General features: G+C 35.6%; 1 protein-coding gene across 12 annotated transcripts in view; it reads left to right on the top strand.

The window, feature by feature from the left end:
- Window positions 1-27272, top strand: part of OSBPL6 (oxysterol binding protein like 6) — an 89504-nt gene that overhangs the window by 11597 nt on the left and 50635 nt on the right. For 8 of the 12 annotated variants that reach the window (XR_015740261.1, XM_087917255.1, XM_087917364.1 and 5 more), the window contains exons 2-7: window positions 14278-14539; window positions 17878-17973; window positions 20398-20520; window positions 24736-24789; window positions 26703-26816; window positions 26917-27087. Coding sequence is in view for 11 of the 12 variants with exons in the window: in XM_087917255.1 (XP_087773381.1) it covers window positions 14438-14539; window positions 17878-17973; window positions 20398-20520; window positions 24736-24789; window positions 26703-26816; window positions 26917-27087 (660 nt within the window). In the remaining variant the exon portion in view is untranslated. Of the gene's footprint in view, window positions 1-12622; window positions 12698-14277; window positions 14540-17877; window positions 17974-20397; window positions 20521-24735; window positions 24790-26702; window positions 26817-26916; window positions 27088-27272 lie in introns of those variants that run through there. The other 4 variants (XM_087917640.1, XM_087917476.1, XM_087917681.1 and 1 more) reach the window with 2 other exon arrangements.

Genomic DNA, 27272 nt, shown 5'->3' with positions numbered 1-27272 from the left:
TAAAAGAGGCCTTTAATTTTAGATTTGTTTAAAAATTGTGCAAAATATCCCAGCATTTTAAATCCATTGGTATAGCAATTTTTAACCTAGCATGAAAATTTCATTCTTGTTGGGCAAAAGAACTTTTAAGTGAGTGGTAGAATACATGCTCATTGTGCAAAATGCCCTAGAATGGAATTGAATGGATTGGGAGGGGGAGGGAACCTTCTGCCTTAAATGATGGTGAACATTACTCTGCCCATCAGAATAAACAATAGCTAATCCTTTCAACCCGGAAGCGTCTCGATGCTTGATAGTCAAGCATTTGTTCAATGTAAGGCATGCTAGCTTTTAGTGGTGTATCTGTCATTGTAGGAGTAGACTGCAAGATTCATTTTAAGCCGTGAAGCAAACAGATAAAATCCAGATAAGTATGCTTTATCTTACATCCTCATTGGCCCTAGCTGATTCATATGGATATAAGCTAAAATGTAGAAAGCATAAATATTCTATTTGTGAATCTCTCTATGAAATTCTTAAGATTGCAGTAATCTATAAAGTTGACAGTCTCACTGAAGTTAATGCCTGAGTTTACTTGTGCTGATTATTCATGTTTTCTTTCCTGTATTAAGTTACAATTTGTTGCTAATACTTAAGAGGAGTATGGGTTGTTTGCATGCATGTGTAATGCTTACTGTAATGAATTAAGCTGTGATGCAGGAACTAATATTTCCACCACAAAAAAACCTGCTATGATCAGGTATCCCTTGGGCCAGCAAAGTCCCTGGACTTAGAAAGGTAGAATGAAGAGCTCTGGCTTTTAACTCCTGGACGATAGACCCACAGCTTTGATTTTCGCAGGAGATAGATCCCATGCATATATTGCTTCATTTTTTTTCTAGACCTGTCTGTCTCAGGTCAGTGAATATTCTGGATAAGCAGTATTTTTTCAACCTTAGCAATGTTGAGATGTGTGGACTTCAACTCCCAGAATTCCCCAGCCAGCCAGTCAAGCTGGGGAATTCTGGGAGTGGAAGTCAACTTATTAAAAAGTTGCCAAGGTTGAGAAGCACTGGTCTAGAGAGTAAAGTTTTCCTACTGTGCCTGTGGGAATCCTAATTGCTTATATGATTGTTATGTTGTAGCTGATCGAGTCCAATAGCATCTAGTTGAAAACATGCTCTTTTGCCAGGAGTAGAATGAAAATTGTTCCAATAGCAGAGAAATAACAGATCAGCTCCTAACTGATAGGATGATTTTGGAAAATTGCAAGAGGAAGACCAACTTGTATGTAGCATGGATTGATTGCAACAAGACATTTGATTCCTTGCTACGTGATTGGATAACCAATGCCTAGAAATAACAGGAGTCAGTAGAAACTTCAGAAGCTTTGTGCAAAGATCAATGGCACAATGGAAGTCATAGTTGCTGGTCAATGGTGAGAGAATGGGAGAGGTTAATATTGAGAGGAATTTTCCAAGGAAACTCGCTACTGTTCATCATTGCACCGATTCCTCTCTCAACAGTACTGAATGGCTATCAAATATAAAAAAAAAGTTGCCAAGCTAGCCCACCTTTTTCATATGGATGACTTGAAGCTGTATTGAAAAACACCATCTGAAATAGAATCAGTGTTCAACACTGTCTGTATATACAGCCATATATTGCAATGGAGTTTGGATTTGACAACTGTGCCACGCTCATCATCCACAGGTGAAAAATAGTGAAAACTGAGGGAATCAAGATGTCCTATGGAAATAACATCAAGAGACTGAATGTAGATGATCACCATAAATACCTGGGCATCCTTCAAACTGACAACATCAAGCATACTGAAGTCAAGAAAAAGGTTAGAAATGAATACGTCAAAAGAATAAAGAAGCTCTTAAAGTCCAAACTCCATTAAGGTAATATAATCAAAGCAACCACAGCCATTGGCTATACAACTGGAATAGTGGACTGGATTAAAGCAGAACTAAAAGCCTGAACAAGAAGACCAGAAAAATAATGACAATGAATCACACCCTTCATCCATGCAGTGACATTGACAGATTACTTATCAAGGAAAATGGGTGGCCATGGAATATCACATTTACATCAGATAGTTGAAGAAGAAAAAGGGGCATTGGAAGAATATCTGAAGGATAGTGAGTAAGATGCACTGAAGCTAGTATACCAAGGAAGATCTACTGAGTATTGGAGATACCAAATTGGCATATAGGAAGCACCAAATGAAGGACAGAGAAGTGCCATGGGAAGCCAAAGCATTTCATGGCCAGTACATTAAAAAGAAATAGAAGGGAAAACAGAGAATAACAAAACCTGGCAGTGGCTAAGAGCAGGAAAAGTTGAACAGACAGAGAAGCTAATTTTGGCTGCACAAAACCAAACCTTAAGAACAAATGCATACAAAGCCAGTATTGAGAAGACAACAACAGATAGCAAATGTCATCTCTGGAAAGAAGCTGAAGAAAAAGTGGACCATCTGGTTCACTACTGCTGGAAGATCACACAGACTGACTACAAACAACGGCATAACGAACTAGCAACAATGGTGCATTGAAAGATCTTTAAGAAATACCATTTGCCTGCAAGGAAGAACTCATGGGTCCATAATAGAATAATAGAAAATGAAGAAGCTGAAGTGTTCTAGGACTTTAGTATTCAAACAGACTAGCCCCTGCCATAACACTCCAGACTTAACAATTGTCAATGAGGAAGACAAAAAAATCTGGACATGGCAATACCTGGAGATGGCAGAATAGAAAAGAAGAAACTGGAGAAGATAATAAAATGCAAAGATCTGCAAATAGAGATAGAATGACTCTGGCAAAAAAAAAAATCAAAGGTAGTACCAATAGTAATAAGCACCTTGGATGCAATCCCAAAACAACTGGAGCATTACTTGAACACCATCAACATTGACAAAATCACCATCAATCAATTGCAAAAGGCAACTTTACTTGGAATGTCCTGCAACAATCCCTCTAATGTATCCCACGTCCTTGTGAAGGACTTAGTAGGTGGACAAAAATGCCAAATCCAGTCTGAACATCTAGTTGACAGTGCGACAAATAATGATAATACTTTGCTCTCTTTATTCCCTCTTCCAGTTCACTTAGTTTTGCTGTGGTCCATTTAATGTTTTTAATTAGGTGATTTGAGTTCATAACTCTATTCCAAAATATGATTGCAGATGTTGCATTATGCGTATCATTAGACTTCAGAATAAAATATGCAGATTTTTTTCCCTTGCTGTTTCTATTACTGTAATGGAAAATGGCTTTCTGAGCCAGGATCTTTTAGCCATGTTTTGGATGCTTTGTCATTTTGTATGCAAACCAAGTATGTCCGTGAGTCACTGCCTCCTTGCAGATTGAGTTAAAGGACTGGAAACAAACCAATATCTTACACAATTTTTTCCTTATTCTGAGTCATTCTTGCCTACCTCACTGACAAGAATTACGTATTGCAGTTTTGAAAATGTTGTTAAGTTTCCTTGGAGAAACTTATTCATTAATGAGTTCCTGATTCAAAGTTTTATACTGATGCTGTTTGATCCATAGAATCAAATAGTTTGTTATATGAAAAACTTACGGTCACAGTAATATTTCTGGGGGCTTGTATGTTAACACTGTATTTGAATTCATGTTTGGAGATTCTGCTTACATGATACAGCTAATATACTACTTTACCATTGTGGCACTTATTGGAATTTATTTACATTAAAAATTCTATCTTACTAGTGTATACCTGATATTTGGTGCAACTAGCAGTGACTAAAAATGCAACATTAATGTACAAGAAGGTCTAAAAAGGTTAAGTAAAGGCAGGAAACCATTTTAACATTTACATTGCCTGGGTAAATGAATATCTTCTTCATGTTTCATCTGGCTGTTAAAGGATCACCAAAAATGCTAGAATGATTTCCACATTTAGTTGCAGCCATTAGAATAGGACAGGATACCCATTCCTTTGCCACAATTTGAACTTTTTAAAAGCATATGTGGTGTTGTCTACATCACTGAATTAAGTGGGCCATTTAACTCCCGATGCTGAATTTGGAGTTATTTTTCCTGAGATTGAAATAAATATTCATTATAATATTATCAAATATTGACAATGTGAAATAAACAGTCTAGTTCACCATTATAATTACTATAAAAGGAAGTTTGTGGCAGCTAAATGTGTACTCTAAATAAAGGTCAAAAGATACGCAGAACAAAAGAAGCTGCCAAAAGTTCAATCGCATACTGAATGAAGTCATATCTGCAAGATTACAAAGCAAGGATTCAAAGGGTTAAAAGGAGGCTGTGGCTGTGTCAGAAAAAAAAAATCACAAATCATCTTCTAGATCACCTAGAAAAGGTAGGACAAAGTTGTCTGTGTCATTATTTACAGGTAGTTGTCATTTAATGGTGGGGACCAGCATCTTGGCCATTAAATGAAGTAATTGTAAAGTGAAATCATAAGCTTACTTATGTTATTACTTCAGCATTCCTTTGCTTTACAGATTTGCAAAAGTTGTAAATGTAAGGAATAGTCAAAGTTACTTTTTCATTAGTGTTGTAACTGAGAATGGTTGTTAAAGAAGGCAGTGGCTAAATGAGGACTACCTGTATTTCATTGAATTTAGAGGCCACCCTATTCTGAATGATTCTAGGTATCTTATATTTTAAAAAGTAAAGAAGTATAAGATAAAGAACATACTTGTCTGTGGGGAAAACCTGAGATACTGAGTAGAGAGCATCAAAGCCTGATAAATTCAAACTCTGATCAATAGATCAAGAGTGAAAAGAGAAGGAAGCCATTCCATTTTGGTTTTTCTTTTTATTATGTCTTCTCTCCCTTGGGAAGAGTGGAACATATTTGGTTCAAAGTCAAGAAATTAAGAATCCAGTTCCTGAGGATCTGGAATTGGAGATCTAGGATATATAGAGCAATATAAGAATTGGTGGAAGCTTGATGTAAATTATTTTTTATTTTATGAAAAATATTCTAAACTATGGTTTTTTGTTACCCAATTATTCTGCTTTTGTCTGTGTATATATGTATTTCTGGCTTAAGACAGTGGCTGGAGATAAAAACTGAACACTTCAGTTGCTCTTTTTTTTCTTGCTCTTTGATTTTCAGCTCTTGTTCACGTCCTTAACCTTGATAAACATAATAAAGATGTGCATTTCTTAGTGACTCAGACCACTTACTCTGAACAGATTATAATGCACATGATCTCTTTGCTCCAATTAAGCTACAAAAAAGAATGGAAGCAGGAAGTTTGTCACGTTCCACCTCTTGAGTAAATCTGTACAGAGAGAAAAAGTTTCTTGTGAATAAAGTAGATAGTAACATTCATCAAGTGGGCTGTCCTAGGGAATTGTTGGCAGCATGCAGGTCTTTCATGGGAATTTCTTATGGGAATTCGGGGTTGGACTATAAGACCTCCAAGGTCCATTCCAACTCTGTTATTCTGTTCTACTCTACTCTACTCTGAATCAGGTGGCCCATTTCATTACATCCGTCTGCATGGCTGTGTCTTAGATTAGTTACATTACATTAAGGGGCATGCATAAGTGTACCATTGTGCTTCCTGTCCCTGTCCTATTGTCCCCATTTAATCGTACCTATTTTCTGTATTCTTACTCATGTTTATATTTATATTTATATTATTTTGTAAGCAATTGACAAATCAGATAAACAAATAAATAAAAAATAAATTAGTTATCATTAGACACACCATTCCTTGGCTGCAAAGTCAGAAAGATTTAACTAGTTTTCTGTGCAGGTAGCCATCAAGTTGCGATAGTAATTGGGACCAGAATTTCTGTCACTAAGAATTGCAGTTGTAAAATGGGATGTCATGTGATCACATCGCTTAGTTATGAAAATCTTGGCACTTCTCATTGCTGTCATTAACTCAATTCCACCGGTTGTTAGCCCCCAAATCCTAGCCAGTTGAGGCTTCGTCCCTCCCAGCCCCAAGCCTTTGTTCTTCCCAGTTAGGACACTGCCTCTCATTCAACTTCTCCCAGTGGCTTACTCCCACCTCCCCATCTCTGCCCTTCTGATCACTTTGGGGTGAAGCTGCAGCTGCCCCGCGAAGCCCCAGCATGGCCCAGCAGCATGGCACAAAGTTGCAGTTACCCTAGGACAGGGGTGTCAAACTCGCATCATCATGTTGCTGTCATATGATGTATTGTAACGTTTCCCCCTTTACTAAAATGGGGGTGGCCATGGCTAGCACATGACACATCCAGCCCATGGGCTGTGAGTTTGGCACCCCTGCCCTAGGAAGCTGTAAATGTCCCAGCCCAATCTCAACTGCAATTGCCCTCGCTACCCTGCACTCCAAGACCTCTGCCACCTCGGCTGACCTTTGCCATCTTCTTGTTCCTGCTGCTTACAACACATGCCTGGCCTGGCCCTTCACAAAACAACTGCTGGTTGTGTGAGGTCAGTTTCCCCTAGTCTTGTGAGGAAACAGCCACACATGAGTTGGGGAAGAAAGAAACTTATGTGGCCAGCAGCTGTTTTGTGAAGGGCTGGGCTGGGTATGGTTGGTCAGCAGTGCGGGCAAGAAGATGACAAAGGTCAGTTAGGGTGGCAGGGGCTGTGAAGGGCAGGGGGTCAGAAGGGTATTAGAGGGGGGAGAAATTGCCTGGTGGGGGGAATTGAATTGCAGGTGGGCTATCAACTGCTCAAATTTTAATCACATGACAGTAGGGATGCTACAACTGCTTTAAGTTCGGGAACCATTAGTAAGCCTATTCAGGACTATTGTAACTTTGAAGGGTCATATGCCTGAAATAAAGCATAATTAATTCTATAAGCTTATAATGAACCTCAATGGCGCTATTATTTATTACGCCAACTATTTAATTTTTATGGAGATGCAGAGTCCCATCTCCCTGCCAATTCACCTGCAGAATTGCAGTATCCTATAGATGGTGCAATCGGCTTGTAGAAGATCAGAAACCATAATTATGAAATAAAACCTTGCCATACATATTACATGCAACAACATGCAGTGCTGTTCCTTCTGCTGTCCATCTGGGTTTTCTCCAGTACTCATTCATTATATGTTTGTTTTAGATGTATTGTATTAAAAACTGAAATTTGTGAGGTCTAGGTTTTACCTTCACTGCTGAAAAAATAGACACTGATACATACATACACACACATACTCTCATCTCAATCTATTGTATAGGATTTCTATTGTGGCGGATAAAATGGAGCTCGTGGGATATAAATCAGATCAATCAATCAATCGATAATCTGCTTAGTTTCTGCATATTTTCATAGGCTGAATAAGATTTGTAATCTCTGCATCTTGAGTTGCACTGACAATTTCATCATAATGTCTTTATCATTTTTCCAGGAGAAATCTAATTAGAAATACAAAACTCATCTGGATTTTTTAAAAAGGCAAGAATCAGATTGCATCCCTCTCTATTGGTGAATTAGCTGCTGTACTTATCATAGAAATTGTCTTTTTAGATTTTATAGTGCTGTAATGACAACTTTCATCTAGGCCCTTCCTATGGTACTTAATATGGTATTTTCTTAACACTTTTGAGATAGTGTTAAAGCAGTCAAAGGTTTTTCCTTCAAAAATACTTGTGTATACCCACTAGAGTTTTCTCTGGCACAAATCTGAAAGAGAGCGAGAAAGTGTTGGCATGCTGTTAAAAAGCTTACATTAGGAAAGGGATGTTTTGCAGTAAAGTGGTCTATAATTAAAGCATCATCTCTGTTTGGAAACTTAAATTATGATGGATGTCACAGACTTCCAGAAAGCTAGTGTCAAACAAGGCATATCACACCATACAGACAACTGAGGGTTTTTGAAAAAAACATTTAAAGACCTGTTTGGTCTGTGGTTGATGCTAAAATAAATAGGCATTCTGAAGGTGACATTTAATAATGTAGCTTTTATTTGTGTGTCCATTGAAATAACAAGCAGCAATCTGGACTAGGAACCTTTTATCTAATTGTTGGGTAATCCCATATAAATAAATAAATAAATAATACAGTTAGTCCTTGACTTACAACAGTTCATTTAGTGACCATTCAAAGTTACAATGGCACTGAAAAAATGACATGACTGTTTTTCACCCTTACAATCATTGCAGCATTCCCGTGGTCATGTGATCACAATTCAGATGCTTGGCAACTGACTAATTTATGATGGTTTCAATGTCGCGGGATTACCTGCTCACCTTTTGCGATCCTCTGACAAGCAAAGTCAATGGGGAAGCCAGATTTACAGTGATTCCCTTAACAATTATGGCAAGAAAGGTTGTAAAATGGGACAAAATTCACTTAACAAATCTCTTATTTAGCAACATAAAATTTGGGCTCAGTTGTGGTTGTAAGTTGAGGACTACCTGTACTAGTAATTTATACAACCTTTCTTTGAAAAGCTATGCATGGTGATACTAATTCATTATATACTTACGAATATAAATTCAGCAGGATATTATTTACTGGAGATTAATCCGGTATTAAACAGCAAGATTACGTGTGGGTATAACCTTCACTGTCATTCAGGGCGTTAAGGAAAACTTACTACTTAGTTCTTCCTCTACTCCAATAGTCATCTCAACTCAATGAATTTAATAAACTCTGCTAGACTTTTGGGATGTTCAGCCCAGGAGCATGGTGTGAATGAGTTTTTTGACATTTCATAGCTCTGGGTTGTTTTTTTTTTCCTTTTCCTTTTTTCTTTGCAGCTGAACTCCAGCCCTAGCCTGACCTAAGAGCATGGCACAAAGGGGAGTTTTGGTGCACTGCGGCTCTGGGGCTCTTTTTTTCTTTTTCGTAGCATGAAGCCAATACCAGCCTGGCCCAGTAACCAGACCGGGCATGCTTTGTCAGCAGTGGGGGCTAGAATGGTCAGCTTAGGCGGCAGAACACAGGGCAGTGTAGAGCTAAAAGGCATAGATAGAGATGAGAGATAGGCGACTGGAAGTGTGTTGACCTGGGCGTGGCACAAAGGCAACATAGTCAAATAAGCAAGAAGAGTCCCTTTAATACCTCCAACTTTGCCCCCAGTGTCCAGGTTACCTTTGGCTGGAGAAAAAAACTCTCCCAAGAACAGTCCTTAAGTGGAGGAAATTCAGTCCAAAAACAAAATACATACAAACTGTAAATAAAAATCTACAGAAACCATGCTGGAGCAATTAACTTGACAGGGCAGGATAAGGAATTGCAGATTTGAAAGGCCAACAAAGCACACACAGTTGGGAAGACGCCAGGAATCCAAAAAAGCCTCAATAATAACAGATAACTCACGATTTGTTTCAAACAACTTTGCTGTGCATAGCTTCCCTTTTTAAACACTTTTCCCAGCTGCAACTAATAAAGGGAATCAGGGCCCTTTCCTCTCCCATAAGCCATGCAACTCACGTTGCTCCCTTCTCCGTTCCTCCCTGTTTGCCCTAGGATGAATAGGGGGTGGCCTGAGTCTTCCTCTGAATTTCTTCTCCCTTGCTCTGCCCAGCCAGTCTTTGCCCTTCCCCAGTTTCTTCCCCAGCCAATGAAGCTGCATTCCCTGTCAGCTGCTCGCCCTCCCACTTGGAATCAGATTCCGATGGGCATGACAGGAGGCAGTTGAAGTGCCCCTGTGGTTATAAATTTGGGGAGGCTGCCAAGCATTCAATTTTTGATCATGTGACTGTGGGTGACACTGCAACAAGTATAACTTGTTGTTCAGCGCTGCTATAACTTTGAATGGTCCCTGAACATATGATCATAAATTGAGGACTGTCTGTACATGTCTAAGTCTCCTCTTCAACTTGTTCATGTTCGGATATTTTTTTTTGCATAACACTCAATTTTGTTTTCCCAACGGCTTAAAAAACATTGCTAAAAATAAAACAGTGTTTGGGAAAACCAATTTTTGTTCGGTTGATTTTTCCACAATGAACCAAATTAAACCTTTACTCACTGCTAAATTTAGCACTGTATTCTCAAAATATTCAGTTTACTCTCATTTATGAAGTGAAACTAATGCAGGGTAGATTGGGAATTAACATTGGAATATGTGAAAGAGTTAACTTAAGTATTAAAAACACATCTGAAAGTGGCCTTGAAAAGTACAAACAGAATTGTTCTTGTAGCCCTTTGGGGTAGGTATACTGTGCTATTTATTACAACTAAAGCCATAACCTCTGATGACTAATACTTGACTCAGCCATCATTTTTTCAAAGAACTGATTTTGTTTATAAAAATAAAATCCACTGAAGGATACTAGTTTGAAAGGATAATAAAATTTATAAGCTAATGCTGTATCAGTTTTATCCGCTTACATTACATGTTCATCAGTAATTTTAGTGTTGATTCAGTCATGATTGTATGAATAAGGAAGAACTGCTTCCAGTAATTGGAATCACTTTCATATGCAGTACTATTAACCTCAACAATACCACACTTGCAGATTTCAGTGCTTCATTATGACATTCAGATGTAATGTTAAATATTGTTCATAAGCCTTTGACTTTCATATTCTGTCTTCTTTTACCCCCTATTGTTTTGTCTTTTTACAACTGACAATTCAATCATGGTTCAAGTACAAAAAATGGAAAGGAGGACATACAACTAAGGCAGAATATCAGCAGATAGCTAGAATCTGCAAAGATGAAGTCAGGATAGCAAAGGCTCAGAACGAACAAAGACTTGCAACAAAAGTCAAAGATAATAAAAAAAGTTTCTTCCAACATATAAATAACAAGAAAAAAATCAAGGAAACAGTCAGTCCACTAAAGAGAGAAGATGGCAAGGAAGTAACAGGCAACAGAGAGAAAGCAGAACTGCTTGACTCATTCTTTGCATCCGTCTTCACGCAAAAAGAAACTATAGCTCAACCCACCAAAAACATAACTGTAAAAGACAGACCAGAAATAAAAGTTAAAATAAGCAAAAAAAATAATAAGAGAACATCTGTCTGATCTTGATGAAAACAAATCACTGGGGCCTGATGGATTACATCCCAGAGTTTTAAAGGAGCTGGCAGAGGTCATCTCAGAACCACTGCACCATATCTTTCAAAAACCTTGGAGCACTGGGGAACTACCAGAGGACTAGAAAAGAGCTGATGTGGTTCCCATCTTCAAAAAAGGAAAAAAAAACAGACCCAGGAAACTATAGACCAATCAGCCTAACATCAATATCGGGGAAGATACTGGAAAAGATAATAATAAAAAAAAAACAGATCTGCCAACAACTAGAAACAAGTAAAGTAATAACTAGTAGTCAGGACAGGTTTGTTAAAAACAGATCATGCCAAACCAATCTTATTTCATTCTTCAACACAGTGACTAAATTAGTAGACAAGCAAAATGCTGTGGACATAATATATTTAGATTTCAGCAAGGCATTCGACAAAGTAGACCACAACTTACTTCTTAGTAAGCTAGAAAAAAGTGGAATAGATAGCACCACCACTAGATGGATTTGCAACTGGCTGGCAAACTGTACTCAACAACTAGTCCTTAATAGGTCTAAGTCTACATGGAGAGAAGTAAGCAGTGGGGTGCCACAAGGTTCCGTCTTAGGCCCAGTACTCTTCAATATTTTCATTAACAACTTAGATGAGGGAATAGAAGGGGAACTTACCAAATTTGCAGATGATACTAAGCTGGCAGGAATAGCTAACACCCGAGAAGATAGGCTAAAGATCCAGGTGGATCTTGACAGACTAGAACACTGGGCCATATCAAATAAAATGAAATTCAATATAGAGAAAAGTAAAGTCCTACACTTAGGCAAGAAAAACCAGAAGTACACATATAAACTGGGTGAAACCAGGCTCAATAGCAGTAACTGTGAGAGGGATCTTGGAGTCTTAGTGGACAACCAGCTAAATATGAGCCAGCACTGTGCAGCCGCCACCAAAAAAGCTAATGCAATCCTAAGTTGTATTAACAAAGGGATACAGTCAAGATCAAGGGAAGTACTAATGCCACTCTATAAAGCCTTAGTAAGACCATACCTAGAGTACTGCATCCAGTTTTGGTCACCACATTATAAAAAAGATGTTGAGACTCTAAAAAGTACAGAGAAGAGCAACCAGGATGATTAGGGGACTGGAGGCTAAAATATACAATGAATGGTTGCAGGAACTAGGCTTGGCTAATCTAGTAAAGAGACATGATTGCAGTCTTCCAATATTTGAGGGGTTGCCACAGGGAGGAAGGAGTCAAGTTATTTTCTAAAGCACCTGTAGGCCAGACAAGGAATAATGGATGGAAACTGAACAAGGAGAGATTTAACCTGGAAATAAGGAGAGACTTTCTGACAGTGAAAACAATCAACCAATAGAACAGCTTGCCCTCGGAAGTTGTGGGAGCGCCATCACTTGAGACTTTCGAGATTGGACTGCCATTTGTCAGAAATGGTATAGGATCTCCCGCTTGGGCGGGGGGTTGGACTAGATGACCTACAATATCCCTTCCAACTCTGATTATCTGTTATCTGTTAATTTGTTTCATATAATATTTAGATCTTGTTTTTTATTATTTATTTATTCATCCTATTACTGTTAACTTACTATTTTCTGTCAGTTTTGAAGAGCATATCTCTGAAAATGGTTTAAAATAAGCCTACTTTGTTTATTTATTTGACATACTTTTCTATCCTTTGCAGTCTGAAAATACAGATTATTCCAAAGTTATAATTGTGAATAAAGAAGTGGAGAGGAGGACAAAGCTTAGTGGTAAGGTGAGCTATAAAAGAGATATAATTCCAGATACTTTGGAATCTTTGTTTTTTGAATTTTAATGTCTATAGCTTTAACTTAGGATAATTCTGAAATAAAATAGGAGCATAGTTATTGATAGAAAGCTGCAGAAAACTTTTCTGTGTTTCTTCTTAAGAGGTATGCTAATATTGACATAGTAAATTTGAACACTATGTAACTGAGACCAATATATGACTTAGTCAGAGACACTTTGTGGTATATGAACTAAGAACATAAATATGTCAGAACAGTTAACTGTTCTTCCTTTTGCATCTCATTTGCAGCGTTTAACAGCAATATATGATGCCTGTATTTATTTTACTATGTATTTTTCACATATATTTTTAAAATATTTTTTTTTCATTTGTTTAGGGTTTTTAAATTTGTAAAATACTTCTAGAATATTAACTATCTCTTTGGGGAGTTGAGGTGACTTATCACAAATATCTCTGTTCATTTCTTTCATAGCAATTTGTGAAGTTGCTAACTCTTATTTTCTCCTGTTATACATTACTTTGAATATATAAGATTATAAGAGGAGGTGAAAATAAAGCAAATCATGGTTGAATTAATTGAAACTGCAGAATGCTTTGATCTTTCTCAAATTAGTGCAGATACTATTTGAATGCTTTTTTTTTAGAAAAGTGTGGCTCAAAGGCATTTGTACATGTGTTTATTGCAAACAACAAAGCTAATATAAGAAAAAAATAGTATTGCATACTTAGTATTTCCGTGATAGATATTGAATAGTATACCATGTAAAGATGAAAATGAAAATGGTCCATAGCATACATATTTTGCTACTGTGAGTCAGTTTAGTTTAGTGGGTTAAGGCGCCACCAGGCTAGAAAGTGGGAGACTGAGTTCAAGCCCTTCCTTAGCTATGAAAGCCAGTTGGGTGATTTTGTGCCAGTCACCTCTCTCAGCCCAATCCTCCTCACATTGTTGTTATTGTGTGGAAAATAGGAGGAGGAAGGCATCTTGGATGTGCTTATCACAAAAAATAATAAAGGCGAAACATATGCATATATGTATACATACATATACAGTACATATACATATACATCTCACAGGCAGTTGTGTCTATTTTTTCCAAAGTTATTGAGAACATGCTGCAAATGGCTGTTTGTTGGTAACAATGGGGTGTTTGTGGAGAAAATAAATATGCTATGATTACTGTAACTATTCGACTTCTAACCTGTTCTATGAATGACACTTGTTATACATTTACAATATATGTGATTCCAAAGAAATAAAGCTGAAATGGGATAGAGTAGAGAAGACAGATTTTAACAATTCATTTGCAAGGTATTATGATGTCTCACCTGGGAAATCATTGGAATAGAGTAATCAATATCATTTGAGGAGAAATTATGTTGTTGAAAAAAGTAGTAATTATTCTGAAGACTAGAAACTGCAATTTATTTACTGAGATTAAATGTTTTTTCGTAGGTCTGATAGATGGAACCTAAGAGACCTGTTTTTGTTTCGACATTTTAATTCATGCTAATTCATAAATATATAGTATACTATCACTGTCTCTTTTCCTTTCTCCTTCAAGATTTGGTTTGGATGCCTTTTACATTAATTTGACCTGCCTACGTAAAGAAAAGGCTCTGGGAGAAATGCTGAAAATCACTTTACTTCCTCTTTTCATGGAAAACTGAACGGAATGTGGTGTTAAATCTGTGAAAGGAGACCTATAGAATTTAGCTGCAGTAATGAGTTCTGAAGAGAAAGCTATATCTCCTGCTCACAGAACCTCCACACCATCACATAAAGCTGACTCCTCTTCATCATATTCCCAGTGGGACACTAGGCAGGTAAGTGAAAGAGTATTCTTTTAATTACAGACGTAGAAATCCTGCAAGTTAGTTGGGGTATTTTTATTTACTTCACCTTTAAAAGAAAAAAAGTGAGTCAATGGATAAAATTATGTTTCGGTAAAGATAGCTGGAATTAATAATGGCAAAATCCTTTGTGAGTTCTCTAGTTCTTCATTTTCTGGTACCACTTTATCCTACATTATTCTAGTGTATCCACTCATGTTGGATTACTATACAGTCTGCCTAATCCCTTCTACTTCTATCTTGAGACCTTATCCCCTTCAGTCTCTCTGATTCTTCCACCTACCTTATTGGAATACATTCAGTTCTATTGTTAGTTTATTTATTTTTTATTCAATCTCTGACAATATTGAGTTATTTTCAACCCTTCTTCAGATGCTCTGCTGCCATTCCCCGATTCCTTATGATCAAACAGTACTGGTAGGGTCAATCCTTTTCTTTTTCTTTTTTTTTTTGGAATAACTGGTAGTAATGGCTACCAGTGTAAAAAGTAAAATATTAGTTCTATAATGCCTGACATTATACTTCCCAAGAATGCCTCTCCCAAGATTTCCCACAAGGGACCCATTGCTGTTCTGAGGAAATTTTCCTGTCAGAAATGCCTTGAGAGCTGTAAGCTTGTCTGTAAGGAAGAGATAATAAATCGTTATATCATTCTTTGGAGAATATATCTTTGTGACTTTGTGAGCCAAAACTTACAGACATAATTTGGAAATGGGCATTAATTATTAATTCCAAATCTAAACATATGTTTTAGATGAAAGATAAATAGATTCTATATGCAATATTACTGTTTAAAATAATTATAAAAAATGTGATCTAAGGCATTACTAATTTCTCCTTTGCCTGGTCTTGAATAGTGTCATTACCCACACACCCCTCCCAAAAAAAGCCAGTTTCTATTTTTACATAAGGACTCAGCAGTGGCAATTCCAAATGAGATCCATGATTCACAAACAAGCAATTATAAATTGTTTTATTACCCCTAGGTTATGTCAAAATTAGTCCCTGGTAATTAACTCCAGTTTAAGAAAGGAATGAATTACAAAAATGAAGAATTGATAGCATTGTATTCCAATAATCATTCATCATTTGTTAATTAGTCTTTCATTTCTTGAATTTAATTTGATCATTTTAAAGTCTGTCATTGGAAAAATTTCGGTCTCCCACAAAACATTAGTCACACTTGCTATTCAGTTGCTTTCAAGATGCATCTATTTTGCTTTTGATGTTGTCTTTCTATTATTCTTACTAAATGGCTTGGGTATTTAGAATAAAATGTAAATCACTTAACTACATTAAAATAAAATATAAAATAAAAGCATTAAAACATTTGAGACAACTAAACATTATTAAAAGCCAATAAGAAAAGATGGATCTTTAAGGCTGGGCCTAAGTGATTAAAACTTTAATCACTTAAAACTGATAACCAGTATTTATTCCTCTCCAAAAATACAAGTTCAACTGCTTAGAAAAGGATATAAAATTCTTTTTTATTATCCCCAGACTTCATTCTGGTTGCTGCATTTTGACTCTGCAATTCCTAAACTATATATAAAGTAGAGCACATTACTGTAATCTGATCTGGAAGTTATGAACGGGTACAATATTTTGATGTCATTTGCTATAATCGTTGTACTATATAGCTAGTGAAAGTGTTCTTGGCCATAGTTTCATTTTATACTACCTAGATGAGACCAGAAAATCCAAGATTATTCTCAAACTTTACACAGGCAATGTAGCTCCATCCAAACATAAGAAACATCAGATTCTCCAGATCATGGTATACCATATCAGAATGAACACCTCAGTTAGCTTGGATTGTTTTCCTTTTATTATCTCTTGTCAGGCTCATTACTGTTTAAGAAAGAAAGATAGATAGATAGATAGATAGATAGATAGATAGATAGATAGATAGATAGATAGATAGATCGAGCATTATTGTCTTAAAATGAGTCCAAAAATAGATTTATATATGGTAGGATATTGACAAATATTCCTGGATCAAGAATATAAATAAACCAGTTGGGCTGTGCCCAGTGGTGCCATTCAACAGGCAGAAGCTAATTAACCAGCGTAATTCTAGAATCATACAGGTGGAAGAGATCAAATAATCCATAGAGCCCATATTCTCAGTGCAAAAATCCAAATTAAAGTATCCCCAGTAGACTGCTGTCAACCTCCCCCTAGATAACCGCCAACTTTCTGTAAATTTCTTTTGACAAATTGCGTATTTGTGTAATTGTTTCCTCAAGAGGCTTTAACTGAGCATGATTTCTTTATGCAAATATTAAGCACCCAAAGAAGATATTTTCAATATTCTGTTCTTTTAATTTTCTGTAAATTATGTTTTCATAAGGAACAGGGGAGTCATCTTAAAAGAAAGCACTTTCAACAGAACATTGCAAGTCAGATATTCAAATCTTTGTACTTTCAAACACATATATTAAGAATAAATTTATTCTGCTTTATAGTACTGTGCTTGACAGATTTAATTCAACTCAACTCAAGGCAGGATCAAACTCATGTTTATCTTCCAAGCAGAGAGAGAGTTTGACTTACTTTGACCTAATTAATTTTCACATTTTTATAGTGTCTACATTGAATGTGTTCAGATATTACATCAAGTTTTTCCTAAAGTATCCATCTGTGAAGTGCAATGGACCTTCTCTACTATGTGTGGCATCTGCTGTGATAATTAGAGTTACCACATCTGGAAGCAAAAATCCATATAACTACTAGATGTGGGAAAGAATCAGATTTTTCTGTACATCTTGACTGTCCTGTTAGTGAAGGTCTGAATTTCTGCAGCCCAATTATAATATTCCTACAGATGAATCCATTCTTGTCTCACACATGTTCACTTTATAAAAGAAAAGTATGTACATAATCCCCTGTTGTATTTTAGACAAGACAGTTGTGTACATAGGCCATTTTATATTAACTCAATGTAATTTTGGAAATTTTAGGGGAGAAAAGTTAATTATAGTACCTTAAGTTGGCAGAAAAAGACTGTTGAATGTTAAGATGATGATCGAAATAACATTCAGTATTAAAATTTGAAAATACTTTGTTTATTTTGTTTATTAGAATAAATGTATATTTTGCCTTTCCATTTGAATCAGATGGGTAACTATAAGACATTTCTGTGGTTTAATATTAAAATATTTTGAAATTATAAACAGGGGGAATGATACGATATCTGTTTGTGTCAACACAGTGTGTTTCCATTCCCTCAAAGCATCTTACTTATGTATGAGAACTAAGTATTTTCTATGACAAAAATTTACTCCAGTCTTTTCTTTGTGTTTTAGAGTGGTCATGTGTTAGAGCGAAATGCTTCTGTTGGAAGCACAGACTTAATTATTGGGAAACAGTTGTTAGAGAATGAACCAATCGCTGTATCTAAAGTAAGTAAATCTTGGTCCCTGCATAAGTAGATAGCTGCAGAACGTATTTAATAATTGGAAGTGCTCAATAAGACTAGGCAAATCATTTGATTGCAGCAATACTATAAGCCAAGTGCCACTCCTCAAAGCACTGAAGCACTGAAGTGCTTGCATTAAGGTCTGTTTTGAGGGCATTTCTAGGTAATCTTCCATTTCTTCAAAAATCGTAATCCTAGGATTCATGATAAATGTGAATGATTCAGATTTTGCTTAAAGAATACAGACATTTAAAAAAAATATTAAAAGAACTTAAGAGTATTTTCTGGATTGCATTTCATGCATATAAATAGTTTATGTTTATAAAGTATTTTTTCAAAATAGTTATTTTTTCAATTGAAGGACTTTTATTTTGTAATGGATCTTGCATGTGCCTAAGGAATCTAATACAGATAGTCCTCTTGCAACAGTTGTGACTATTCAAAGTTACAATGGCACTGGAAAAAAAGAGTATGTAATTAAAATTTGGACTATTGAGCAACTGGTCATATTTATGATGGTTGCAATGTCCTGTGATCATGGGATCACCTTTTATAACTTTCTAACAAGCAAAGTCAACAGAGAAGCCAGATTCACTTAAACAACTGTGTTACTAACATAACAACTGTAATGATTCACTTTGCAATTGTTGGAAGAAGAGTTGTAAAATAAGAAATTTTGGGCCTAGTTGTGGTCCTAATTCGAGGACTACTTGTATCCTTTCCATCCTCTCCATCTTCCCCACCTTGAATCATAATTGCTGGATTTCATAACTGTAGAGGTCTAACAGAGGTTGCTCAGCCCTATATTGAAAGTGTGAATTTTTGGAGAAAACTAAGGATAAACTATCCTACAGCTTCTTGAAACATGTGTTTCTCACCTGCATTACGAGGAAGAAAGATTGGATTAAGAAACAGCTTTTTAAAATTAAAAGTTGTTCTAGTAGTTGAATGAAATAATAAAAAATATCTGTGCTACATATAATGAAAACATAGTACATCTGTTGTCGTACATTCTGGCACTAGTCAACCAATGACTACTATCAGTGCATTTTCTTCCTGGCAAAAGAACAAAGGTGAATCATACGAAACTAAGCAAACTACAAGAAGCATGCAGGTCGCCCTTGAATTACAATGATAATTGGTGCCTGATTATTAAACAGGTCATTAAGCATGATGTCATGTGACCACATTTCTAAGTGATGGCAGTCCCTGTTGCTGTCATTAACATAATCCAATCATTAAGTGAGAACCCTGATTGGAACCATGTCTGGCTTCATCCTTTTCAGCTCAGATCCTCGGTGAGTTAATTGATTGCTTCAATTGCTTGGAAGTTACAGTGGCACTGAAAAAAGTGACTTACGACTGTTTTTCACATTTACGACCTTGCAGCATCCCCATGGTCACATGATCAAAATTCAGACACTTGGCAACTGACTCATATTTATGATGATTGCATTGTCCTGGGTTCACATGATCAAAGTCAATAGGGGAAGCCAGATTCACTTAGCAGTTGTGTTACTAATTTAACAACTGCAGTGATTCACTTAACAAATGTGTCAAGAAAGGTTGTAAAATGGGGCAAAACTCACTTAACAAATGCCTCACTTAACAACAGAAATACTGGGCTCAATTGTGGTTGTTAGTTGAGGACTACCTGCATGATATTTTGAGAATAATTTTGTATATAAATACTGCAAGGTATATAATGAAATACCTTTTTCTGAAGACTGAATTCAGCATAACACAATTCTTTAATGTATTCTACATCAGTAATGCATAAAAGTGCTGTTTACAAGTTTCTATTCTATTATAAAAACTTAAGGGATTGAACATGATGAGTAGTGTGATTTTGATAGTTATTATTAAGCAGAATGCTTCGGATCAGCCCTCATCATTTGTTTCAAATCAAAGAACATGGTTACAATTTGAAATATTGCTCCTAGAATAATTGTGCCTTGATGTACCCAGCATTTATGCTAGGTACATCATTTGCAAATGGATATCATGTTTGCTTGCTACAACTTAAGATATGTGCATACCATCCAGGTTTCTTCCAAACATTTTTTTGGGAAAAGAACTAAGCCCAAATAGAACTATGGAGAATTTAGCCACAACTAATTATGAATGGAATGAGATGCTGTCCAAATTGGCACCTCCTAGGGGTATTTAGTTTAATCTGAATTCCTTTAGTAATTTTCTTAGCATATACTTCTGGAATGTTCTTCTCAATGTGGTTTATGTAATAGCAGGTTTCTTATTTATTTGCTAACTAAAGGCAGTCTTATTGAATTCAGCGGGATAGATTTTATGCAAATGTATACTGTCTGGGTTGCCAAAACAGCTTGAATAATAGGCAATTTTGATCTATTTGATTCTGTTCCCTTCTCTTCTCCCCACCTTTATTCAGGAGCCAGACAGCTGGGAAATTATAGAAGGCTTGAAAATTGGCCAGACTAATGTCCAGAAGCCAGACAAACATGAAGGATTCATGCTGAAGAAAAGGAAATGGCCTTTAAAAGGCTGGCACAAGGTAAAATATGTGTAAAACATGTCAAGTGCCGTTATTTTCAATTATTACACAAAATTCATCATGAACTGTAGGAAATTGAACTCTGTTCAGAAACTGACTAGCAGTTGTTGAACCATGCCTCCCTCTTAAGTCCCTGACCTTGAGCTGAATGACAGAATCTGAAGGAGGCTTTCACTTCTTTCTTTGTTTTACACTCATATAAAATATTAAATTCTTATCAGCATTCAAGGGAACATGATTAAACCTTCCTCGGTTTCTCGTAGGGCTAGAAACAATCAGTTGTCATGTGATCATATGCCCTTTGCAGAAGTTTAATTGCCTCAGTATATATGTGTATTATTAAATTATAGACACACAGACACACAAAGCGAGAGATAAGGTGGACTGTGAAATATTAATTGTAGTCTCTGTATGAAGATATATGTGATTCAGAGTAAAATGTATTTCTGGTATGGAATAGAAAATACCAAATCCAATGGTTAAATTGACATTTGATTGGAGGAAAAAAAACCAGTATCTACATTTAGTGGTAACTGGAAATCCCTTATGAACTTGTGATTTATGGTTTGGATGATTAGAAAGGATAGACTATAGAAAGAAGACAGTAATGATGAAATCTTAGAAAGAGAGGTTAAAATATAATTGTACTTATATCTGCTGAGAAGACGATTGGATCTTAATATTTTCTTTTTTCTATTTTCCTTTTTTTTTTCTTTATCTTCTTACTTTTTTGTTTTTGTTTTGCTTTTTCTTTTATCTCTTCTTTATTGTTTCCTTTTAGTTTGTATTAGTTCTTACTATTCTTAAAACTTAATATCTGTCTGTCTGATCGAATGTTGGTTTGATTATTGTAAAAAGTAATTGTTCAGACTCCATCACAATTATTAAATGAAGTGATGATACAGAAATCCTTGAGTATTATGTAAGAAACTGGGTAAATTTTAGGTGTTTTAAAAAGTTAGAGTTTCTCTGAGATTGGAGAAGCATTTGACAGGAATGGTTCTTATAAAAAGTGTATCAATTTGACTTATCAGACTTTTGTGTCTTTTAATTCTGATCCCAAATGTAAAGACTTGCAGGAAATCATTAGTCTTCTGCTAAGTAAAGTTGCTTAAGACCCTAGCCTTCAGACTTCCGGTTTGAGCTTCTTCGGCGACAGACCGAAACCTCATCTCTGCGAGGCTTCGATCTGTGCTCGCTGCTGGAGCACCCCGAGCCGGCTGGTTTCGGGGCTAAGCCACCCCGTAGAGGTGGTGAAGAAGGGGGAGACTGCCTGCAGGGTTGAGGAGAGCCACATCTCTTCTCTCCAGCTGGCTATTACTCCCTTTCCCGAAGGCGGTTGTAGCGGTGGTCAGAAATGGCCACCACAAAGAAAAACTCGACCGGAAAAGAATGCGCAGGAGGAAGATAAGAAGAGAAAGTTTTGGTGGACTGGGTCAAACAGCAAAAGCAACAAATAAGGTGCCCTGGAATTGAAACTATTAAAAAAACAATAACATTGTTCCCTAAGAAGATTTTTAAGCTGCAAAGGAGAGAGAAAAGGGAAAAGATTTGGTTTTTTTTTCTCCTTTTCCTATACTGACAGCTAAGAGAAATTGGAAAAAAATCCACTTTGACATTAATAGGCATTTAATGCTGAAAATAAAAAGTCAAAGGGATAATAAAGATTTCTGGATAATCAAAAGCTTTTGAAAACAGGAAGGGAGAGAAAAAGAATAAAAGGGCAGGATCTGGAAGGGAGGAGACTGCCTGGAATTAAAAAGAACTTACAGCAAAATCTCAACAAGACTTCCAAAAGATACATTTTAACTGAAATATCACAACAAAAGCCCCAGGAAGAGAAAGTGGAAAAAGAAATAAGAAGAAATAACTTGGGACTATTTGGATTACTTGATGATTTCTGGATTTTTGGTTATTGTATTTGAATGACTAAAATCAATCGGGTGGTTGTTTAAAACTGTTTAAAATGGCTCCACTTTTAGAAGAACTGAAAATGGAACTTAAAAAATACAAAGAAGATGCACAAGAAGGGAGAGGTTTTTTTGTCTTCGTATTTCAGTTTTTATGGAGATTTGGAACTATGAGAAACAACAAGAAATGCCTGCAGAACAAGAAGATTGCGACAAAGAAGAAGCCATCTTTAATGAACAAGTAATCTTAGTTGGGGGAAAAAAAGGAAAGGGGGGGAAAGAGAATGGAAAGTTTAAGATTGGGAAAAACACCCCCCCCCCAAAAAAAAATAGAGTGAAAAATAAGTATAAAATTAGAAAGCAACAGAAGAAGGAAATGCAGAAGAGAGAATTAGAAGTAGAGAGACAAGGGGATAAAAAGGGGAGGGAGAAGATGAGAGGGAAGAAAGAAAGGTAAAGAAGTTAAAAATGACAGAAACAAAATATAGAGAAACAGCCTATTTAGAGATAATGGGTGAAAATTTAATGGAAAAAGGGATTCTGCAAAGGTACATAAGATAGTATTGTTATATTAGAAACAGAAATAATTTTAGAAAATATGAAACAATGTATGATTAAAATGTTTGATAAAATAGCTATTGTAATTCAGTGGAATGTTTGTCAATAAACAAATGTAACAAAATGAATATTTAATGATTTACAAAACGTGAAGAGAAGGGAAAAATTAATTATGGAGATTATATGTGTCTTTAAGGAAGTAAGATATTTAATTGAAAAGAAGTGTTAAAGATGTTAAGATTTTAATGATTATTAATGATAGAACTGAATTGGAATGGAATGAGGGTTTATAATTACATATATTTATAATCTTTTTTAAAAAGAATATAGTGTGAATTATAAGAATGTACCAAGCAGAATTCAATTGGAAGTTATGTATTATGTATTATATTGAAGGTCATAACCTTAAGGTATATATTGAAGTTTAAATAAGAGTTGGATGGATGTAATTAAAAGATATAAAGGTGTCATACTCCAATTAGTAATTACAGCAGAAAAGTTGTTTAATGAGAAAAGATAATATGAAATTGAAACAGAACAGACAAAAGTATAACTATAATGATTTGAATTGAGATGAGACAATCAAAATAAAATTGAGAAAATTAAAAGAGGGGAAAAACTATATAGAAAATGCAGAATAGTATAAGATATGGAATAGAACACAAAAAGGAGCATGAAATTGAGATTTGTGTCTGTATAAAGAAGTTCAACCCGGGACCATGCTATTTTCAAAAAAGATGTTTTACTTGTACGTGTGAAAACCCAAATAAAACTTTATTAAAAAAAAAAAAAAGACCCTAGCCTTCAGGAACTCAATTCTAGTCAAGCTTTCAGATGCAGTAATTCAGTAGGGTTATTGGAATTGCCCCGTGCATGCCTTGATTCAATTCTGTCAAATAAAGCAGAGTCATTTTCAGAAATTCAGACACGCCCTTACAAGCCGCAGAATCTTGCTACTTTTGTCAGAATGATGAGAGCAGTATTGCATCTGGAGCTCTGCTCTTTTTTTTTAAAGATATCCTTGTTACATCACAATGCACATAGAGAAGGGCAGGGTTTGCATCAAATGCTGCAGTTCTGCTTATATCAGTCTGATTCTGTCATGGTCTATTGGAATGACCTTGGAAAGCAAGCAAAGAGCTGCAGACTTGATAACTGTCATGCCAAAGTACCTCAGTCCAGAGGGGGGAAAAGAGGGTAGGAAGCATCTCAGAAGGCACCCTCCCTAGTTTTCTAGAAAAAATAAATAAAACTATGTGAGAGGTGCTTTCAGACTTGCGAGATTTTATTTCTATAATCTTACAATAACCGTAGTGTTAGAATTGTTTTGGGCTTCTTGTCTAGACTAGTTTGAAGGACCGATAGATCCTTCCTTTCTCTGCTCTGGGGACGTCAGTGCTGCTTATTCAGTAGGACTACATAGGTCCTGTTCTTACCCATTCTGAAAATATTTTGTTTCTCTATGATCCTGTGAGCTATTTATTAAAAAAAAAGTGATGGGTTGTATTGACATATACCATAGTTCAATTCATAAAGCAACTTCAGTGATTTAGCTTTAGGATTGCTTGATTGATTATGTTCCATCAAGCTGGTGTGGACCAAACACATAGCTAGGAAAATCTGTTCCTATCCTGGCCCTTCATTTCTTGTAATGATGTTTATTGCTGCATGCAGTGTGTTTATGTCTTCATTAATAGTTTTATATGGTCTCCATTGCATTGTGATCTCCTACGTTTTTCCCCTGCAGCGCTTTTTTGTTCTGGACAATGGAATGTTGAAATATTCAAAGTCACCAATTGATGTAAGTAACCCTGGGGCCTTTAAAAAAATGTTACATATTATTTGGATACTTAGTTCCAGTAGTGATGCAGACATTCCTGTACTGCAGAGAAAAGATGTAAATCCTGCCATTCAGTTCCCCTTTTTCTCCTCAGGAGTCCTCCTGAATCCTCAGGAGTTTATCATAAACATTCTGAATTTTTCAGTTTTATAATTTGCCAGATTTTGTTTGTGGAAATTAGATACTTTTTAACCTGCTGGGTTTTTAGTGTCTCTGAGCTTGATTGTTTTCCAGCAGTTATTTCATCACCTAGAGATGAAATCTCATTCCTGTGGTTTCTCCCTACATCAAGGAAGAAAGCACACCCCAACTAAGATTGACAGGGCAGACTCCTGTTTATAAGGAGCTAGCAAATTCCACCCTCTGGCTCTTAAATTACTAAGATTTAACACCGAAAGCACACCAGCTTCTTGCCTTAATGCTACTACTTTGAAACTTTACTTTGGTCAGATCAATATTTTTGCAATATTATTTGATTGATATAACCAGTGTACCTATTATGCAATACCTGTGTCCTTGTAGGTCAAGTGCCTTGGAAATTCTCTTATGTGTCATTTGCTGCTCAGTGGACTACAAAATGTATCAAAACCTCAATTTCACAGAACAATAGAGGGGAAGGGATGATTGTTAGATCTGAATGTCCATTAAATGGCAAAAGGGATGCATAAACAGTAAATGAATTTTCTCCATTGCTTTCATGAACCAATTTTTAATTAAGATCGGTAAATCAAGGGTTTACCATACTAATAAGTAGTGCTTAGAGATTTTAAATTGTAACTTTGTTTTATTTTAATTATAAGGCGATTATAGACCATAAAACAATTATTTTGCCATAATAATACAAGTCAATAATTACATAAACATTGGAAAAATCTAGCATCGTTAAGAAAAACATTAGAATAATAAATGATTAACTGCTGAAACTATGTAATCTAGCAACTTAAAAGATCCCTGTTAAAAAGCAGCAGTATAAAACAAACAAGGCCTACAATATTTTAGATGAATTTATTTTGTTATTTGTTCGAATTAAGTACATTTTGTTACTTATTTTATAAAGCAAGAGTTTATGCACAAAATGCTCGAAAACACAAAAGCAATCTTAATTATAATTAGTTTTCCTTTTGTGTGTAATCATGGAAAGGGAAAATTGATTCAGAACATGTCGATATTTTGTTCAGAGGAAGAGTTAACTATTTAAGTAACATTATTTTCAGTTATTTCTGAAATATCATGTGTATAATGGATGAGAAATAGAACTTAATAGGCTTATTTTTGTAGTTTAAGCCCTCGGGCCTATTTTGGAATGTATTCAAGTACAAATTTTCTCTATTATTCTTTATTAAACTCTCTATTATTGTATATCAGTATAACTTGAACTTTACAGACATAGTATTTGCATTTGAATGATGCATCTTGTCAGAGTTATATTAGCCATCTTTTATCATCATAGCTTTTACTATTACATAGATAATAATAATAAGTCTTTATTGATTAGCCCTTGGGCCATGTATTATTACATAGATGAGTCAGTGTTAATCTGAATTTATTTATTTAGTAATGAAAGTAGCTGTCATAGAAATGTCATTTAAATTAGTGGTGTAATTTTTGCCTGTATGTATATGTAGTTTATGCAACCTGCGAAATGTTGATATGTATGTGTGGAAGAAAAAGCAGTGCGCTTTTTACGTAATAATCCTGTCCTGATAAGCAGCATGTGATAATGTCTTCTCAACTTTTCCTTATTTTTGCTATTTTATGTACCCTTGCATTATATCCCAGAAATCTGTCCGTCCATTCTCAACAGCGATAAATTATCAATTTTGCCTTTTATTTCCTAATGTGCATACATTTACTCTTGTTTCTTTATTTTTCAGACTCAGAAAGGGAAGGTTCATGGGAGCATAGATGTGGGGTTATCGGTTATGTCAATTAAAAAGAAAGCACGTAGGATAGATCTTGACACCGAGGAACATATCTACCATTTAAAAGTAAGGAGTATTTCTACTAATTTTTATTTTCAAATTTTGCTGTAAAAGGAAGATTAAATACTATTGTTGGATTCCTCACTCACACTGATCTTTTAATTAGGTAAAATCCCAGGATTCATTTGATGCTTGGGTGTCAAAGTTGCGCCATCATAGATTATATCGCCAGAATGAAATTGTGCGATCGCCACGGGATGCCAGTTTCCACATATTCCCTTCAACTTCCACCACTGAATCTTCACCAGCTACTAATGCCACAGTGCTGGAAACTAAGGTATAATCTTTTTTGGTCAGGAAGAATACCATCCTTCATTTCATATATAGTTGTTTTATAATATATAACAGTGCTATTCACTCATTTTTCTCCTTTATGGATGCAAATGAAAATGGATGCCTTTATATATGAGTAACACTAACATCGAAAAGAACATACTCGACAAAGGAATCTATACTGTACAG

Source organism: Pseudonaja textilis, chromosome 1 (assembly GCF_049901715.1).
Source record: "Pseudonaja textilis isolate UNSWEBS1 chromosome 1, rPseTex1.2, whole genome shotgun sequence".
NCBI classification, from domain to species: Eukaryota; Metazoa; Chordata; class Lepidosauria; order Squamata; family Elapidae; genus Pseudonaja; species Pseudonaja textilis.
Note: the sequence above shows the minus strand (reverse complement) of the source record. Positions and strands in the feature narration are given on the sequence as shown.